At 40.1% G+C, this 21,569-nt stretch overlaps 1 protein-coding gene across 1 annotated transcript in view; it reads right to left on the bottom strand.

Moving 5' to 3' along the window:
- Positions 1–21,417, bottom strand: part of CDC14B (cell division cycle 14B) — a gene marked incomplete at its 5' end in the record, with an annotated part of 28,654 nt that extends 7,237 nt beyond the window's left edge. The window contains 7 exons of the mRNA XM_010294127.1: positions 429–491; positions 1,954–2,020; positions 6,911–6,987; positions 17,715–17,807; positions 19,598–19,673; positions 20,611–20,765; positions 21,247–21,417. Coding sequence (XP_010292429.1) covers positions 429–491; positions 1,954–2,020; positions 6,911–6,987; positions 17,715–17,807; positions 19,598–19,673; positions 20,611–20,765; positions 21,247–21,417 — 702 coding nt within the window. The remainder of the gene's footprint in view (positions 1–428; positions 492–1,953; positions 2,021–6,910; positions 6,988–17,714; positions 17,808–19,597; positions 19,674–20,610; positions 20,766–21,246) is intronic.
- Between the last annotated feature and the right edge of the window lie 152 nt (positions 21,418–21,569).

Raw genomic sequence — 21,569 nt, 5'->3', positions numbered from 1 at the left:
AAGAGTGTTGTTATACCTTTGCCATGTCTTCACAGATACATATTTCAATTGCTCTCCAGAATTCAGTTAGACTTGGACTTGTATGCCCTCAAGTTTCTCATCAAGACTGCTCAAGAATATGCATGACCTCTAAAAGGTGGCCAAACTCCCATGCCCTGATCACCTTCCAGGGCTTTAATAATAATGGAGAAAAGTATTTACTTCCATTTTGATTTCTGCTTTCCCCATCATGTTTGAGGCTGACTATGCTTAAATCTGAATTTTAACATTCTCTCTCTGACCACACACCTTTATTTAACAATCAAAGTTTAAAGAGACACAACATGGAAATGGAACCTAATACTACAAAAAAGATTAGCACATATTATAAACAATCATCTTAGCATTAGTAGCAGCAAACAAATCAAAGATTGATACTGAACACTTACTTCATAATGCTCATATTCATTTACATCAAATGTATTGAAATCCAGGAAACCATATTGCAAACCCTAAAATCCAGAATATAGCTTTTAACAAAGACAACATCTTTTCAATGACGACAGTTTTATCACTCTTTTAGGTTACTAAGCCCCTTAATACCCGTTATACTCTTTTAGAGAGATTTCTTCATATATTTGAAAAAATACAGATCAACTCAGTCTTGGTTCAAAACAGGTTTGTAAATTCTAATGTAAGTGAAGTTAGACAAGCAAACCCACTCTTTTCTGTTTTCATTGTATCACTACAAAACTCCAGACTACGGAAGCATTCAGTCCTTTTAGTACTGCTAGGAGCACAAAATAAAAAAGAGAAATATAACTGGCAAAAATTAGCTACTGATATTATGAGTATATTCTAAAGTCTGCATTGAAGGATTGCAAATACTTTTGTGCATGAATACTACCAACTCTCATTACGATGCTAGTATCTTCATTGATTTTAAATTGTTTGCAGACGTACAGTCCTAAACAGACACTAGTGTCCCTGACATCAGGGACATAACTACCTGATGTCCTGTAATTATCCACAACCATTATATTTAACACTGTATATAAAAAAGTAAACATTTCAGTAACTGGCAGTTTACCCAGTTATGAAGTCAAGAAGCACGAACACAGATAATCCGTATCTCCAGATACTTAAAATACTACATTCTGATCTCCTCTTTCACTACAAAATCTTCTGCAGTTTTCCTTGCTGTTCAGTGGTACTAAGAGTAGCAATTCACCACTCTTGGCATACAAGCAGCCAAATGCCAAAACATCCAAAAAAGATGAAAATCACAAATCTGCAAGAAGTTGGCTTAATCAGTAGAAACACCAGTGTTTGGCTGAGATACTCGTAACACAAAAGACAGCAGGGTGGACAGCTGCAGAATTCCTCACGTCACTACTCATACAAACTAAAAAGAATGCATATAAATGCCCCTGTCTTTCAATGCCACGTTACTTCACCACTATATTGCTATAAACCGCTAGACTATGATAATTAGTAGTTAAAACCAAAGCACTTGCCTCCTGATATTTGTTCTATTTGCATTACTAAAGCAGAACTTGAAGTCATTATCACATGCTGCAAATGCCTAAAAAGTATCACTAATCAATTGAAAACCACTTTCAAAGGCTATATGCAGCCTAAAATGTAACACCGGGGGCGGGGGGACATAATAAACCTATCACACAACTCTTAGCCATTAGAGGCATGAGTGACTGTCCTGAAAGATTACATAAATAAAACTCAAAATTCCCTCTTGAAAATCTTCACTAGTCGATTATATAAGGTATCAGTCGACTTCTATGGATGCTGTATCTAGAAGTTCTGTTACAACGCGTAATACATAATAAGCTAGGCAACAATTAGAAAATCTGCTACTGCACAGCACTAATTGGATCCTAGATTCCTAAGCTTTCTCCTTCTGCTGGGCAATATTTAGCTGACCTTTTGCAATACGAAAAATATTGTTTTACTGACCTTGTTTATTGCATGAAAACAGTCCAGCAATGTCAGATGGAAACTGCAAGTACCAAAGGAAGCATCCCTATAACATATGATGACCAAAACAGTAAAACAATCCCATTTTAATCCAAGTGAAAGCAATTGAAGATATTTCTCTAAAACACCTTTAAAAAATTGCTTCAAGATAATAACTATTACAGCGAAATAGTTACGTCAAATTAGTTCCCCCACCTTGCATCTTGCAATAACAATGAAACATCAAGTAAGTTATGTTAACAGATGATGCAAGAGTAAGATTACTCCAGTCATAATTTTGGTAAAGCTGACGTGTTCAATTTCTGACATGAACACTGAAACTGGCAAAAGCTAATGCCTACATTAGCATCGTATTCTAACACACCATCTTAGAACATTTTTTTCTGAAGTACACATTCCAGAACGTCAAATTGTAATGCACTGCAACTTTCTTCTTCAGTCTCCATTTAAAAGAAAAAAAGATGCTGTGCACATGCATTCTATGTATATGTGAACAGAATCTTCTTAACAAAACTGTCAAGATACACATTTGTGTAGATATATTAAAAGATTTTCCTTAAGAGGCATAAAATAGTTTATGCTTAAACATGAGGAGCAATTGGTTTTCATTAAAACCTCTTCTTTCAAATACCATTTTTTAAATTCTGTTAGTTGAACAATGGCATGTTCTTAGTATGTGGCCATTATGAGATTCCATAAGCACTGCAGAATAAGCACACAGGAATACTATAGCCAAGTCAAAAAATAAATTTAAACTGAATCTACATCAAAGAATATTATGTCTTGGCAGAACACCTTCTTTTGAGACCATGCAGCCCTCATCAGCAGACAATCATTAATGTTTCAAAAAAGTAAAAAATACATCGTATTCAAATTTCAACTGGAAGGAGGAAGAACTTCTGGAGAACCTGGATGGCTACCTCTACAATTTGTTTGTACACTTTTCCTCCCTAATGAATCAGTGTGAAAGGTGGGGGTAAAAATCAGCAGAAGGAAATAACAGAGACCCATTCAGGTAAAAGAGAGGACAGGTAGAGGTGACATTGTAGTGGGTGTCTGTTAGGCCCCCTGACCAGGAAGGACAAGTGGATCAGGCCCTCCACATACAGATAGTAACAGTCTCACATTTGCAGGCCTGGTCTTCACAGGGAACTTCAACTACTCGGACATCTGTTGCAGGGACAACAAAGCAGGACATAAGCAATCCAGGAGGATTCTTCCGCCTCCAAGTGATACAGAAGCCAATGAGGAACAGTGCTTGCTGGTCCTCATACTCACCAACAAGGAAGTGCTTACTGGGAATGTGAAAATGAAAGGCAGCCTTGGCCGCAGTGACTACGAAATGGTGGAGTTCAGGATCCTGAGGGCAGAGAGGAGTTTGAAAAGCAAGTTGACAACCCTGGACTTCAGTAGAGCAGACTTTGGCCTCTTCAAAGATCTGCTTGGAAGAGTCTCATGGGACAAGGCCCTGGGGGGAAGAGGGGCCCAGAAAAGCTCACCACAAAGATCACCCCCTTCAAGCTTACGAGCAGTTCATCCCAATGAACATGAAGCAGGCAAAATTGCCAGGAGGCCTGTGTGGATGAACAAGGAACTCCTGGCCAAACTCAAACACAAAAAAGCAGCATACAGAGGGTGGAAGCAAGGACGGGCAACGTGGGAGAAAGAGAGATATTGTCCAAGTATCCAGGGATGAAGTTAGGAAAGCTAAAGACCAAACGGAATTGAATCTGTCCAGGGATGTCAAGGAAAACATGAAAGGCTTCTGTAAGTACATAGACAACAAAAGGAAGACTAGGGAAGATGTAGGCCCATTGCTCAATGAGGCAGGGGACCTGGTTACACAGAACATGGAGAAGGATGAGGTACTGAATGCCACCTTTCCCTTGGTCTTTACTATCAAGAGCAGCCTTCAGGAATCCCAGGTCCCAGAAACCAGGGGGAAAGGCTGGAGTAAGGAAGATGTACTCTTGGTGGAAGGGGATCAGATCAGGGAATACTTACGCAAACTGGACATACCTAGGTCTACAGGCCCTGATGAGGTGTACACGACTGCTGAGGGAGCTGGTTACTGTCATTGCAAGGCCACTCTCAGTAATCTGTGATAGATCATGGCAACTGGGAGAAATGCCTGAAGACTGGAGGAAAGCAAATGCCACCCTCAACTTCAAGAAGGGCAAGGAGGAATCTGCAGGGATTGCTGACTGACAGGTCAGTCAGCATCATCTCAGTCCCCAGGGAGGTGATGGAGCAGCTAATCCTAGAAACCATTTCAGGCATATTAAGGACAAGAAAATCATAAGGAATAGTCAGCATGGATTCAGTAAGGCAAAGTCATGCTTGACCAGTTTGATAAACTTCTACAATGAAATGACTGGCCTGGTAGGTGAGGGGAGAGCAGTGGATATTGTCTACCTGAACTTCAGTAAGGCCTTTGACATTGTCTCCATAAGATCCCCATAGACAAGCTAATGATGTGTGGGTAGGTCGAGAGGACAGGTGGATTGACAACTGGATGAATAGCCAGGCCTAAAGGCTGGTGGTCAGTGGGATAAAGTCTAGTTGGAGGCCAGGAACTAGCGTACTCCCGGGATTAATACTGCATTTGATCTTGTTCAACGTCTTCATTAATGATCTGGACAAAGGGGCAGAGAGTTCCCTCAGCAAGTTTGCTGATGACACAAAACTGGGAGGAGCGGCTGATACGCTGAAGGGTCATGCTGCCATCCAGAGGGACCTTCAGAAGATGGAGAAATGCACTGACAGGTGCCTCAGGACATTCAAAAAGGAGAAGTGTAAACATCTGCACATGGGGAGGAACAACCCCAGGCAACAGTACAGGCTGGGAGCTGCCTGCTGGAAAACAGCTTTGCAGAAAAAGATCTGGGGGTTGTGGTGGACACCAAGTTCAACATGAGTCAGCAATGCACCCTGTGACAAAGAAGGTTAATGGTATCCTGGACTGCATTAGATAAAGTATTGCCAGCAGGTCAAGGGCAGTGATCCTTCCCCTCTCCTCAGCTCCAGTGAGGCCACACCTGCAGTACTGTGCCCAGTTCTGGGCTCCTCAGTGCAAGAGAGGTACAGACACAGTGAAAAAGAGTCCAGCCAAGTGCTGAAATATTAAGGGACTGGAGCATCTCCCCTGTGAGGAAAGACTGAGAGAGCTGGGACTGTTCAGCCTGGAGAAGAGAAGGCTCAGGGAGACCTTATCAACATATATAAATACCTGAAGGGAAAGTACAAAGACAGAGCCAGGTTCTTTTCAGTGGTGCCCTGTGACAGGACCGGAGACAATGGGCACAAACTGAAAGACAGGCGGTTCCCTCTGAACATCAGGAAGCATTTTGCTACTGTGAGTGTGACTGAGCACTGGAACAGGTTGCCCAGAGGGGCTGTGGAGTCTCCATCCTTGGAGACACTCAAAAGCCATCTGGATGTGGTTCTGGGCAACCAGCTCTAGGTGGCCCTGCTTGAGCAGGGATGTTGGACCAGATGACCTCCAGAGGTCTCTTCCAGCTTCACTGAGATTCTGTGATTCTGTAAGTGGAAAAAGAAATTCTTTGCACCCTGCTAACAGAAGTTTTTGTGTTGATAATGACCCTAAGTAGCAACTACCTGACAGACTTTTTATTATTCTATTGGGAAGGTACTGTTTTTTGCAAAGATGAGGAAGATCTTAAAGGAACAGAGCCCAGACCAACATCTCAGTTGATCATTAACATAATCTGAATTCCTCTACTTGCACCAGGTTTAGCTGCACTGGAAAACCCAAGAAAGTGGTAAAGTTTCCAGACACTTCAGCAGACTTTTATCTTTATCCCAGAGGCGGGACATGCATTCAGAAGTTAGTAAGTATTACATATAATACATCTCTGGATTTCTTTCAGTACTGCTGTTGAAGCGATAGTCTGGGAATTTGGGCAGGGCGTATGATCTGAGTGAAAAGTTACTATCTCCACCACTCACATACACCTTATGTTATTTAGAAACAAACCTTAGTCTTCCTAAGGAGGACTTTTATTCTTCTGGGAATATAAAAACAGAATTTAAAAGTGAGAAATGGGATGATGGAAGTATGCAAATAAAGAGAGGTGCTACCATTATATTGCGGTGGTGGCAGGGGGGAACTAATAGAAATTCAAGCCATCAAAAGCCCATCTCTTGGCACGAGAGCTAGAAAACACAAGCAAGGACTGAATTAATCACCCTATAACAACGTATCTGGATGGTAAAATTGCCTCCTAAGAAGTTTTTTGGCTGTTCATTTCTGCATATTGTGGAACTCAGTGGAACGTTAATTTAGTCCAACTTTTAGAAATTCTTGTTTGGAAGAAAGTAAGAAGCTGTTCCTCTGTATGACAGATCGACTTTATTTGCTACGCTAAGCAGCACAGCATATACCACAAAGAGAAGTCTGTGGTCTGAAGCAGCCAGGATTACATTCCCTCAGGGTCAAGCAACCGTGAACCAATGGTTTTACACATTTCCTCATTGGTAAAAACAAACACTTTAAAGTTATACTAAGTTATATGAGGTTACCTAGCATTCTTTATGCACAAAACAGTATTTGCAGGTTGCTGCATACATTTGACAAACGGGAAAAACAGAGCGATAGAAGTATTACAAGCTATTTGTGATGAGCGACAGATGTTTTGATACGTTTAACTATCAACAACTGGCACAAAACCAGACTGCCAAGTGAAAAGCAATGTAGATCAAAAAGCTCAACGGGCGTGCATACAAAGCAGCACTGGCTCCTTCACCTCCTGTCAGCACACTTCAGTGCCAGCTGCTAACACCCCTGTTCGGCAGTCTGCACTTAAAGTGCACGTGCTAAAACTTCAGGGAAAAAAATAAATTGGTACTCCTAAATGCTATATTCTTCTTCAGAATATCAAGGCACAGAGAGTTCTAACAGCTTGTTATATATTACCTGAAAGGAAGATAGGAAATGCTTCCAGACAATATAAGCCTGTACACATCTTCTGGGGATTCTCTCAGGTATATTATCTATTTTTGTGGAAAAAGATAGAAAAGAAAATAAGATTATTTTAAGGTTCATCTTAAGAACTTCAAGTCACTTGTTTACTACAGAAGGCATAATTCACTATCACAGAGCTCAAAAGTTCTGGAAAAAAGCAGCATCAAGAACAAATGTATGCAAGTGTGCAACAATAAAACTAACATAAACAACATAAAATCTGGTGAACCTAGAGGAATATATATGTCTAAAGAAAATTTATAAATTTGTGCAGGAGTTGTTCAGTTATAGACTGCAGTGAAAAAGCTTCTGTCCCTCTGGATTCTTCCATGCTTCTACTGCAACTCTTGCTAGACCAGTTCGTAGATTTATTTTTTTTTAATTAACCTTTTAAGATGTAAATCAAATCATGAAAACCCACAGAGATATCAGCAAAGCTATGAATTATCTGGTCTACAAAACAGTGTGTACATTCAGCAGACAAGATTAAAACAGTAATTTGTGTATGTTTTGGTTTTCCTACAGCAGTACATTGGCATTATTCCAAACGTTGTACTTCCTCCTTTGCACTGCTGAGGCAGTATGCAGTAACCAAATCCAGATGCCAAGGGAAAAAAAAAAAAGAAATACGTAGCTTCAGAAGCAAAATCCTATCCTAAGGACAGAATGAAGTAACATACTTGAAGCACTATGTACCAAACTTTCTACTGTCAGAAACACTTGGAAAAGAATTCACAAGTGACCAACTCATGACAAATACCGAATGGTCTTCCATCACGACATGCTTGATCCCTCTTGCATAGCCTCTAACACTAATGTCTCCTTAAAGAATACCGTAAAACTCCTCTTTTATGCTAGTCATGCCTTCCAATACCATCAAACACCATCCCCAGCACGGCCAGGAGATAACAAGTGTTAATAACAAGATGTTATTAATAGGTCAATATTCAGTCATTTCAAGTTAATACTTTCTCTTTTAAAACTGCATTAACTAAGCTTTACCACACTACAGAAAGTTGGGGTTTTTTTCATTAATGTTCAGTAAAATTATTTACATTTCTTATATTAATGACCTTTTTTCCTAGGGGTTTTTTAAGTTAAGAATCCTAGTGAGTATTAATTAAGCATCTCCCAAAAATCTAAGTGTGGCTTTTTTTTTTTTTCTGTTGCTTTTGACATTTTTTTCTTTTAAAACTCGGCATTGCCGTTCAAATTTCTTTGATGCTGCTGCAAAGCCAGTTTGAACAAATGGCTTAACATACCTTCAACATCCTCTCTCCCCACACACACACATTTTTGTGAGGTGAGAATGGGAGGTGGGACAGATGTTGCCAAAAAAACCTGCAAACAAACCCAGCTTGAAACATATCCTAAACAGAGAGCTAAAACATACACAGCAACAGCTGACCCCTTTCATTTTTCCTCTGATTGGATTACTGTGTTAAGTATTTTCTGAGCATTCTTCCTGTGCAATTAGCAAAAACAAAGGAAAAAACATCTGTCTTGTTTAAGTAGTTAAGTAATGAAAACTGCATGTTTTTTGTGTGTGTGTGTGCTTTCACGGCAGAAGGGTGACTTCTGCATTTATATTTGCAAACATACACCCGCAATAGAAAAGAGATTTAAAAAGCCCCCAAAATATCATTGAATAGCTGCTCCTCAGATGCCAGAGTTCACTTCCTATTCTGCAGGCATATTCATTGCCCGAGTTGGACATAAAGGTTATGTTCTAAAGAAATTTAAAGTCGTGTGCTTTGGTACAGTCATACGTTGCATCTTGCAGCACAGAGAACACACACCGCTAGCAACCACATAAATCTAGCACGGCTTGCTTACCCGAAGAAGAGCCCTGCCCCAGAAAAACTTACAAACTGGAGACATGAAATGGCATTAGCAAGTAGAAGGTAATTAAACAGCAGAAGCAGAGTTTGCAGCCAGAAATGAGTCACCTGGAAAAAACTTGGGATTCAGTGCTGTAAGGCTGGGTAATATACAGAGAGAACTGCTGGTACAACAGGAAAATAGAAATGCAGCTAATACAAGCTAATCCTGTAAGCACATGCAGCTCAGAAAGGCCAAGGTTTTCTCCCGTATCTCGGCTGAGCTTTTACCAGCTTCTTAAAGAAAACAAGCTTCAAGGCAGAATCATTTGTTTGCAAGTGTAACAGCTGCAAGATGCAAGTTTTTTCCATAATGTTGAGTTGTATAAAAATTAGTTTAAGTAACATTACAGTACTGAAACACTTCAGTTCTTAGGCACAATATCCAACTTCTGAAAGTACATTATCAGTGAAGTTGCTAGAAACACCATTTTAACACACATGCATGTGTGTATGGACTTCCCTTGACATAGTTATATGAACGCTCACTATATACAAGGACACTTAGAAAAGCCAACCTGATTTTGACACTAAAATCCAACGTCTACCATCGTTTAGTTATGTACAAAAAGCACACTGCAAGAAGATGGCATCCTTCCGTGTGGACAAGCTACTAAGCAAAAATACGCAGGACCTCCTGTACAACCGAAGTTATATACAGTATATTCACTGAAGAAGGAAGCTCTTAGAATTGGTTTTCTCAGAATTTTCTGAAAAAAGAGAGATCCTGCTACACTGCGGCCGCGACACTACTACACACACAAGGTAGCACACGTGAACAGTCGCAGAGGCAGCAGTTGATGAAATGGTCAGACGGTGTTCTCAGTGAAAAGTGGCTTGCAGAAAAAATTAGGTTAGTATGAGGGTATCTGGACAGGTGCAGTGGTGTGGAGTGCTTCAAAAGGGAAGAATGGCATTCAGTCTCTACGCAGAATGGGAAAGACCATGAACAGATACTTAGTTCACAAGGAAAGTGTCCTGACCGTAACACAACACAAGAAGCTGTGACAGTCAAAGTGGAGACAGGATCTGCTTCTGTCACAGCTTGAGGCCATAAGAGAGCACCCAGCTGGAAATCCTGGATGCAAGCAAGGCTGGATGGAGGCTGAACTTGAGTGAGCTTGGGTTCAGGTTGTGAGCGAGCCAAATTCCAGAAATGGAAACAGGTAAGACTGAAGGGTTGAGGGAAGGAGCAGCAAAGCCCAGGGACACAAGAGACGTCAAGGCAGCAGAGGCCACATCTGCATTAGGAAGTAGCGTGCACCAGCAGAAACGCATCTGTAGGCTGAGAGCCAGCACTGAAGGTCTGATATCTGCACTATACACTTCCAGCACTTTTAACCTTAACAGCTAGTCCTAGTCTGGTCCTGTGGACTGAACACCCATTATCAGTTGTGATTGCTCCTAGACTGCTCCGTGAAGTGAACCAAAATGCAGTGAGCAGGGTTTAAGGAAAGATTCACTTCAAAAACATACTCCTGACAGAAACTGAAACTGTAATATAGTTTTTTATATATGTGTGTGTGTGCATATATATATGTAACCATATGTATATACAGCTGTATGTAATACTGTTTCTGACCAGAAGGTGGTCACTAAAGCCTTAAAGATGAATAATTTCTTTGGAATGATATGGGTAACAAAGGACTAAAGAAAGCCAGTAAATGAGAGGCAGAAAGTAAAAGTGATCAGAGAGTAGACAGAAGTGTTGAAAGAGAGGAGGACTTCCTAAGGCAATAAGCAGAACTGAAGTTTCAGAAAGGAAGAGAATGGAAATGTTCATCTGATGAATAGCAAAACAAAGATATATTTGTCAATTCACGAGGTATGTACTGAGGGAAGGAGGGGAAATGGGAAACACATAACCTCCAGAAATCGAAATATACAACAGCTGACACCAGTTTGTCCAGCTGCTGATTATATGTTATGTTTCTCCTGTGCTTCCTAAGATGACAGAAAGTTTCACAAATAAAGTTGTTTTCTTAAGTTTAAAAAGCTTAAGTTTCAAAGATCAGTAGATGTGGCACTTGGTGACATCGTTTAGTGGGGGACTTCGCAGTGTTAGAGTTACAGTTGGACTCGATGATCTTAAAGGTCTTCTCCAATCTAAATGATTTTACAATTCTATAGTTCTAAGTTAATGACAATAAAGCAGCCAACATGAAGTACTATTAAAAAGAGGAAAAATAATAAAATACATTTCCAGCAATGTTATTAACTGTTACTTAGTGGAAGCAGGCATTTTCTAGGATAGTTTTTGCCCATTCTTGTATATAAAAATGGAGAAAAGTCTATTAGAATTTTACACTGATTTCCCAAGGGGCTCCTTTCCTGCAGGTCAGGCAAATACTAAAAAAAAAAAAAAAAAAAAAAAAAGCAGGTTTTTAAAAAAACTTAGAAAATTCAGCAGACCTAGAAAAAATCATCCACAAGGACAGTTGCATTGGTTTTAGAATATTCCTACAATCATATGCAAGTGCAGAAAGTGCAGATGGGTGTACACACACATCTACATACACACACAAAAATACACATGAAAAAAACTCTTAAAATCCTTTACAAACCTTTTACTTAAGTATCTTCCAGAAAAATTGTTCCTATATGCAACAGACATCTTTCGAGCCAAAATAACATACCTTCTTATCGCACTGTGTAATCACCTGTGTACCAACAATTTAGAAATTTGCATTATGCATACAAAAAAAAAATCCTACTGAACTTCAAAATCCAGCCCAAAATTTGCAATTAGCAGTTGAACCATTAACATTGCTCTAATCATCCTTTTCATTTAGGACATCTGTTTCTAATTAACGGACTGCAGGCAGCTCTGTGAATGGTCAAGAACCATCCAAGCGTTGAGTACTGGGAAAGGTGCACTCAAGCACTGCTCCTGCCAACATAGTTGTGTGGTTAAACAGCCGCTATAATGTTCACTGAATGAAACAGAAGGGCTTGCAGTACAAGGCGACCCAGTCTTTATTTATGAGCATTTAAAATCAACCATAGAATGAGAGTTCTTTTAGTAAGCCATGTAATTGTCTGATTCACATCAGTGTTTTCAAAGCAGCCCTATTTTTTAAACAAAGGTTTCCTAGATTAGGGTTACAACCATGAAAACGGTATTCACAACAGGATGAAAAGTATTCCTGGTAGAAAAGGAAAGGAGGCTCTGGTTGAAAAAGGCATCTTAATGTTCAATACATGGCACTGCCAAGTGAAATAGTAATACTGCATGCAAGACAAAACATGTTTGATAGTAATCATCTGTGACACGTTGCTTTTTCAGGAAAATTAAATAGGATATTTAAATATGCTGAACTGTTAGAAACTATATCAACTCAAATCTGTAAATAGCACTTTAAATTCATGCCTATGGTATGCTTAGTGTAATAAAGTTTATCTACCTGCTCACCCTTAACTGCAAAATCTACTTAAGGTTGCTATCTAAATCACACATTTTACCAACCATACTGACTTAAAAGCAATAAAATAATGAGACAATTCATTTTAAACTGTGTACAAGCAAATTTCATGTGATACAACTATGTTCCAAAAATGTCACTCACCCAAAATAGCCTGAACTGCTGTAAACTGCAAATAATCACAACCCACCCATTCTGAACAAATACAAATAACTACTGTGTGTGACCAGACTCAAATCCAAGTTCTACACATGCGCAGTGTTACTATAAAAGTATTAAATATTTCATTTCATAAAGCCTCCACTGCATACACTAGTCAGTTAAATACACTGATTTTTTTAGTAATATTTCTTAGAAGAAAAGGTTAAATACAGCAAAATTAAAACAGAAATAGATTAGAATAAAAAGCTTCCTGTATGGATTTGTGGTGCACTGGAGAAATGCACAATGCGGCCAACAGTCCCTTCATTAGCAGAAATGCAGTCATTAAGTGGATAAAAGTGGCAGAGAGGGAATAACTGCCTTTCTCTGGCAACCCTCTTTGTTCATCATGAACAAAAGCAAGAAGCCTCCAATTACCTTTCAAACAGCGGAAAGGAGGTACAGAAAACCCTATTAGCTGGGAACTGACCGGGCTGGGCACATCAATACTTCACAACAGCTAGTACTACAGCGAGGAACCCCCAAAGAGCAACCCTTCTTCTCCTACGGAGGCAAGCACTCTGGTAAGAACATCGTGAGGAAGAACCTAGTACAAACAGCAGGAAAAGCTGCCCTCGCGAAGGCTAATCGCGGTTTCCCAAACAGGGTTCAGAGAAGGAAGCTTTTCAGAGGACACAAACACAGAGAAAGCCAAAATTGACTCGAGGCGACTTTTGCTTAAATAAAAGACCATCTTTGCCCACCTCATCTCTGCCACCCACCTGTCAAGCACAAGCACCCCTCACCAAAACACAGCTGAGGGTAAACATGGTTTACCCACCCGTAATTTGAGCACTGTGGCACTTACCCATTTACCACCTCTCTGCCTGGGCCACCCAGGACCACCCAACAAACAGGTCTGCCTGCCTTCCCACGGCTCAGCCAGAGAAAATGGCAAGAACCGAGTGGTTCAACGTCACACAGACGGGTGCTAAGTGCTTCTGCAACCTCCAGCTCCTACCCAGCATTAGGATCACAGCTAGGAAGGACACTAACAGATCAAAAAGGCAAAAAAAACCCCAGTACTATGGATCAGAACGGATGAAGGAAACGCTGCTTACCCTGAAGAAAGAAGATGAGAAAATAGACAAAGTACAGAGATGAGTCCTGGAGAAGATGACCTGAATTACAGCAGTTCATGGGGCGGTACCCTCGGAGGGTCACCCTCCAAGTACATAATTAGTGCCAGGCCTGAGGAAAAAAACACTGTTACTAAGTTAATGCACCCAAGGGGAGAGGGGGGAGCTTGGGAATTGGGTGGACAGGGCACGGGGGGTACATTTTCTTTCTTAATATAGAAGGAGCAATGATGGAAGAAGCAGACTTTCCTCACCCACAGCCAAGTCCTGGTGAAAATCAAGAGAAGCCACTGTAGAGAAGATCACTGCTGCTTGGGTAGAGTGGTAAGGCCTGAACAGTGCCGACAGCTTCCAAGGAAAAGCAATTTTTCTTTACAAGGTGAAGAACAACGGGTTTCCCCCTGCAATCCCTTCTTTCCCCTCACCCCCTCCGCCCACATAAAAATTCAGCCCCAACACACCGAATTCTGGCTACCCTTTGTGCAGCCGAACATGCCAAATTCATGCTAATCTACACGGAAGAGTGCTATTCCCATTACGCATCTGTAAAAATGAAACAAAACACAGAATTAAAACAGATGGAAGATGAACAAAAAGGGATTAAGAAGTAAAGTGTTAAGATTTGCTTTAAAAATTCGTATTTTATTCTAAACCGACATATATAACAACGCATTTGAACACTTTGTTCTTCACTTTTAAGGCCACGTTATACTGGAGAGCCCTGTCGCTCGAGTTAGGCTGTGCTGTCACATCAAAGTACACCTGGAAGGAAGCGGCAGAGGCGGGAGGGGGGAGAGAGAAGTGTGTATCCTGGAGAGTTCAGAAAGTATCTCCACTGAAGAGGAAAGACAAACAAGTTAGATGAAGGGGGGGAACATGAAAACACACCAACTGTGAAGAAAGGACTGGGAACAGACTTTGCTTGTAAACCAGAACGCTAACAGCTGCCCTTACACTTCACCACAGTTAATGAAGACTTTCATTAGTAGTCAAAATGAGCATATCCCCACATGATACATATACACACACATATATATTTAAACAAAAGATGTTGAATGATCATGTTGAATGCTAACATATCCCAATTCCTTCAAGCGGAATTTAAATAAAATTCTGTTTAAGAATACAAATGCAAGGTCAACAAGCTGTTAAAATTGATAGGCTCGGAAGTTGCTAGCATAAAAATACTCAATGTTTATGAGGACAAAGAAGCTCCAGAGGAGAACTAGCTATATACGGTACATTATAGTTTAATGTAGTTATCTGTTAAAATGTGACCGTGTGTAAAAAAAAAAAAAAAAAAGAGAACAAAACAGAAAGCACACACACTTACTGTGTCTGTGCTGTTCCTGAAAACCTCGCAGCCCGTTACTCCGAACAAGTAACTTAAAGCACCTCCATCTACAGAGCAGCCTGCACCCAAAACTACATTGAAGTTATCAAAGGCCTTAGAGCACATGCAGACAAGCACTATTTTCATGACTAATTCTGCGAAGGCTACTTTCCCTTTCTACTTCCTTGCTCTCCCCACCTGAACTCCTCCAACCTGATGCATGGCCAGGCATTTTCTCAACCTAAGGTAAACTGTTGAAATGGGAACACACCATGAAGTTAAAAAACCAAAATAAAACAAGAAAACATATTCAACCCATGGAAAACAAAATATGGTGGCAACCTACCACTTATACTGTAAGGGATCAGAAATTAAATGATGATACTCAATTCAAACAGCAAAGATGATTACCAACAGGATACGGTCTGATTAACTAAAATTACAGAGAAGCTTCTTAAAGTTTTGACCAATAGCTGCATGGGTCCTTCTTCACCAAAAAACAAAGCATTCTGAAGAAGCAGGTAGATGCTTAAGCCTACTTTATATGTTTAAAATAAAGCAAGCCTCAATGTATTTGCTTTCAATGAGGAAATATGCTTACGGACATATATTTATCATGCATTCTGAATGATCACTCTCCCCATAAAGAACGATCCAACTCTCCCTGCAGAAAGCAGAAATGTGGGATGTGTGCGGCTGAACACTTCAGCAGTGAGTGCTGTAATTAAGCCTGCCTCTTCATGAAAGATCTTCAAAGGGCACCAGGGAAAAAAGTAAGCCTCAGGGGCACAGTCTTTCTTCTGTGATCTTCCTTCTGTGGAATCCCTCCCACAGCTATCTGGGCAGAAACTGTACACTACTTTATAGAAAATGCAGCACCAAAGCCAAAGTCTGTTGCACTCAAAAGACGACCAGCATCTAGCTAGAGCTACCTCACCATCTAGGACTTGCGAGACAGACATCCCCCCATTCAAGGTGGTGACTGATACTCACATAGTGCTTCACTTTGCCATGGGTCTTAAGGGAAGCCACCAAAATATTCAACCTGAACAACGCAATAACCTAAGCACAAGTCGCTGAACTCTGAAAATTACCGATGACGCTGACTAGCCTCTTTCTGCCACGTGCCAGCTGTCTGCAAACTAGCCTCCCCACATGCACCGGCTAGTCAGTCATACTTCACACCTCGTGTCACACTTCAGCTGGATCTGTGTTAGCATCCTTTCTTGCACTCTGCAACTCTCAGCCCCTTCACTGCGGTTCTCTGAAGCAAAAACTGTCTACTGCTTTGTCCAACAGCCTCCACTTCTAATTACCCTGTTTTGGACTCTTATAATCCGTACATATTAATCTTACAGTTTTATTCAAGTCTGTCTAAGCATGCCTCTGCAACTGCATATTGTTATTGCAACATGGCAGGACTACTGGATGATCAGAAATAAGATTTGTGTTAGGTTTTTTGTATACTTCTACAGAGTCAACCACAGTATCTTTGTATCAGAGTGTTTTGCCATTAGTTAATTTTCCATGCCGTGGATTCTGCTCAAAATGTCAGCTACTGTGCTGCACAATACTACTACACATATTCAGAACAAAAGCTGAGGGAAAAACAAAACTCACTTCCTCCCAAATAACTGCTGATAACTGAAGCCAGTCCCTTCTCACTGTCTGGGCCTCTGTTATGATCACCTCACTAGGAAGATGTAGTTTTCCTAAAAGTTGCAGCTGTTTTGTCAACGTAACAACTTAACTGCTAATAACTTTAGTAACTCATGTTGCCAATTTCCACATGGTTTAAGAATGCAAAGGTCAACATCAACCTTCCTAATAGTCTGTGTTTCAAATACCAAGAGTAACACATTTTGTAACGTAGTTCTTAACTTGTATTAAGTACTGTAGAAAAGAGACAACACAGAAACCCTGGGGAGCAGGAAATGGACCTCCTGCATGATGTAGAGGCAGCAAGGAGACTGCCAGCATCACAGCAAGTACTGTACAGCCTTGCAGCTAATAAATAGGAATGACCTAAGGCTACATGAACTCTGACCCCTCAAATCTCCAACATCAAAGAACGCACAGGTTCTTACTTCATTTCATTACTCAGTAAACAAGAGAGATGATTACAGTCAAGGTGTGTTGCAAGTCAAAGCAGAATATGAATACAGAACATCACATTTTTCATTCTGAGCATTCAGCATTTTATTCCCTGACTGCGCTTTCGTGTACCAAACACTGATTCTTTAGATGCAGTTGTGATGTAAAGCCAGTCACTTCCCCCTCTGCAGTCAGGGACCTGCCTCAGTACCTTTTCAGCCACCTTGTATATTCCCAGGCTTTATCTAAAACTACCACATGATCTCACTCCTTCTCCTAGGTTAACAGAAGAGAGCACCTTACATTAAAAAAGAAACAGCTGGGGAAGAAAAGGTATATTAAAATGTGCATGCAATGGGAAATTATATACTGTACTTCTTGCAAGATACTATTTTTCTATTTTAAAAAAGAAAAAAGAGAGTATGTGCATGTGGGAGAAGAAAAACATCAAGAAGCAGTCATTTTTTCTAAATGAAAATATTCATAACGACTTTTTTCGATGGTGCTCTTATTTCTTAGGAGCACAGATTGCAGTAGAGAGGAAAAAACCCAAAAACATACAACCCCATTCACATAAATACTAGACTTTAAAAACTGTCTTAGTATGTGGTACCTTACTATAAAATACATTGGTAGGAAAATTATTCAAGAGAAAAGAATTGTTTTTATCTTGCTGTTTTAAAAATTGAACATGAAAAAATAAATTCACTTAGTAAGCTGATGTAATGTAAAAATGTTAATACTTACTGCGTAGGAGCCTATAAGGAATGCAGCATTTGCTTGTTTTTTCTGATCAAAGCCAGTATAATGAATTATTTTCTTCCTCATCAATGAAAATGACTGTAACAAGAAATGAACAAGATTATGATTTTGCATTTTAGACTTTTCATGCCTTCTTTGATAAAATTAAGAGGAATGCAAGGGTCTGTTCACCTACTTTCAGCCACCTGTACTCAGAGGACCACGTATACTGTAGAGCAGTCCCTCAAAAGCTTTGGAAGACTCTATTGCATCCCTACCTAGATTGTCCCAGTATTTTTCCCAGTATCCAGTCTAAATAATTTTTGATACAAATTACAGTAATCTCTCTTTTTCTCCTTGAACGCATTTACTCTTTCTGACTTCAAGCCCTATGTAAGAGATAAGCATTTATGGGAAGTAAATACAAAGTGGCATTCTCAAAAGCATCACAGGCATGTTAAAGTCACAACAGTTTTGAAAACAGAATTTAGACTTTTTTATTCTTCAAGAAAACCTGATTCTAGATAAATCAAGTAGTAGTTGTTTCTAAGGATCAGAACCACTGGAAAATATATGCTTAGGTTAAATATCTAATCTAATATCAAAATATTTTGAATGCATTTCGAAACTTTATCACAAAGTTTCACCTCAGCTTGGCATATAGTTCCTCCAGTTATCTTAGAAAGTGGGTGGAATGGCACTGCCAATAGAAAGGACACTTAAAACTGTGGTGGCAGCAAAACTGTTCCCTTACTGGCCCTTGAAGCAAATTCTGATGCACTTGAAACTTTATACTTTGATCAACTGCTAAGCTATCATAAAATGTCACTGTTTAAATAGCAATGTTACTTGGTCAAATACTATTCAGTGCACTCAAGACAAATAAACCCCAGATCACTACTGGTGGTATGTTCTCAGCAATCCTAACATGTCTTTCCACTATCAAACCCAAGATATTCAAAGGGATTATAATATAGACTTGTGTTGCTTCAGAGTATCCTGTAAACAAAAATCAGAGAATCTTGTTACTGGCAAACCTGCTTGTAGTTCCACAGGGACAAGGCAAGTCTGAATTACGCAGACTAGTACCAGTGACAGACATCAAGGAATGACAAAAAAAATCTCTGTTAAAATATAATATTCTCCATACTTCCCAATTTTCACAGTTCAGTGGTACTTTCAAGATCTAAGCAGTTTTGAAGAGACAAACTGTGATTCACATTAATGCTAATAAGCTTTTTTATCTGCCTAACAGGTTTTACACTCCAACATTTGTTAGAGGTCAACTAACCTGAAGTCATTCATGGTAATTAAAACAGGAACTCTCTGTTTTAAAGACACTATGCTCTACCAAGAGCCCAATCCCCAAAATTGCTGAGTCCCTCTCAGAGAAGATAGTCTGCAGTAGGAGCATGGCAGTGTCCTCCAGGACAATGCCATAAATGTTATCAAAGATCAAATGTTGCTTCTTACCAAAGACATGGCAGGACGAGAAGAGAAGCCCAAGTCAAACAAAAACCGTCTCAAATAAAAACGGGTTGCATTGCACCCTCAAGCTCATTCAATACTGGCAGATTGCCAAGAAGACTAAATTCCAGCAGGGGAGCTTGTACTTTGAAGAAGTCTCTACCCATATAGCAACTGATCTTTAGGAACTTCACGTTAGTTACTGCCACAATGGTGCATCTTCTGGATCTTAAAGTGGGTTTTCCTTCCTAATCCGCCTCCTCCCTAAACTCACTTTGCTACAATTTAGCATCTATATTCAAAACTTAGTTGGATTACAAACCCAGGAAAGCACCTGAACAAAAACTCCCCAAACTTTTGGCCCATTTGTTTTTTTTCTTTAAAAAGTTAAGAATATCAAATAAAAAAAACACAAGTGTTACCTTTAATTTCTTATTTAGCTTGCAGCAGTATCTGTAGACCATCGCCAGATTGAGGGGTCCGAAGTCTGCATAGAAGCTGGTAGGAGAAGGAGAACAATTGTACATGACCTCTGTAAATGCCTTTGGTTTTTTTTTAATCAGATGCACAAAGCAAGGAGTAACAATACATATGTGATATAGGTGCATCATTCTAAAATCAAGAATCCCTTCTTACATACAGACTATTTTGTTGGAGGAAACAGTTTTGTCATTTTTAAACAGGGACTAAAACTTTTTTGTTTCCCACACACCACCACTCAAAAGCAAATTGGAATATTCCAGGTTTGAAAAATTCACACTACTGTATCACACAGTTTAGTGATAGATTTAGAAAGTCTATTTTAAGAGCAACACAAAATCTTTACTTTAAAAGCGGGCAATTAATATTGCTAGAGAAAAGTGAACACAGAGAATAAAGATTGATTAGTACTTTCAAAAACAGTAAGCACGCCCTTGGTCAAAAATATTTGAAGAATTAGCAGCATTCCAGATCACATACAAAGGCATACACTGTTCACTACAGAGGAAATAATATATCCATTGTCAGGTCATAAAGGCTTGAATTGATTTTGCCAGTTTTTTCTCTTATCCTAGGAAGTTTAGACATTCCACTTAATACCTGAGCAACCAAAGACACCCCTTTCAGCTCGGCAGAGCAGTGTGCACTTCTGACTATATATTATTGCATGATGGCCCTGTGTCTTCTGATAAGAATGAGCAAAATGAAAGCTTCTGTTTTGAAAAGATGCTTAAGAAATCCTGTTGGGAAGCCAAGAAACCATTCTAAGACATGTAAGTCATCATGGCAGATAAGTCTGAGAGGACCAAACTCGTATAGTTGGTTCTATAATGGGAATGGTATGTTTCCCTCAGCTACATTTAAAAACAGAATGTCAATTGGACTGGTTCCTCAATGCTGTTGTTCTGACTAATTTATTTCTGTAAAAAAAAGGAAAAAGTAAGTCTGTACTTACTTCTCATATACAAGTTCATCATCTATGCAGAAATAATGGGCATCTGCAGCTCCACTCTTTGGTTTTTGGCAGAGAATTGCAAAATAAAGGCGATCTGAAATGCAAGAAAATTTAAAGCTTTTATGAACTTTTCTGATGAAAGTCTGAGGCATTACCTGTCAACACAACAACTTTAAATGGTTTAAAATGAACTAAATCTTCTTTTAAGTATGACCAAACTAGATACTATTATTTCTCCAGTGTTAAGCAACAAGGTGCACAAAGATTGAGGCTTTTTGCTCAGCAGCGCTCCCGTAATCTGCAGCCCTTTAGTGTTCTTTACCAAAGTGTTCCCAGGAAAGCTACCTCTTTGATGATTTTGCAATACAGCGGGAGCCTGGCTTGCACCCACGCGCGCAGCAGAGACCCCACCTGTCGCACTCCGAATACCAAGATGCACCCCCCCCCCAACTAAGCCACAAATCCCTCAGCGCTTCATAGCACCTACATTAAACTAAATGGCGAAGCGAGCCTCCGCTAAAACACAGGCACTTCCCATCTTTCTCTAAAACGATGATTTCGACAGCAGCAGCGTGCAATTAAAGCCTGCAGGCGACAGATGCCAGAAGGATGCGAGGGGGTGAGGCGGCAGCCCACCGCCACCCGCAGCAGCTCCTGGACATCCCCATCCCCATCCTCATCATCGCCATCGCCGTCATCGCCATTCCCATTATCACCATCGCCATCCCTGCCATCCCCGCCCCGGCTGCCCCTCCAACGCCTGAGGCCATGCAGGCAGGAGGCACCTTGTGCTTGCCCCGGCTTCCTCTGTTAAGCTGAGGGGAAAAAACTGCCTGCGGTATTCAGATAAGATATAAATTATTTTTATGGCTGGGGGAGCTGTAGCCCCAGTGAACTTTAAACGCCGACAATGCTGCTGCTGTAAATTGCTGTGCTTGCGGTAATTGGTCAATAAAAAC

This window comes from Phaethon lepturus, unplaced genomic scaffold, assembly GCF_000687285.1.
Source record: "Phaethon lepturus isolate BGI_N335 unplaced genomic scaffold, ASM68728v1 scaffold32719, whole genome shotgun sequence".
Lineage (NCBI taxonomy): Eukaryota > Metazoa > Chordata > Aves > Phaethontiformes > Phaethontidae > Phaethon > Phaethon lepturus.
This window is presented reverse-complemented; position numbering and strand designations above follow the sequence as displayed.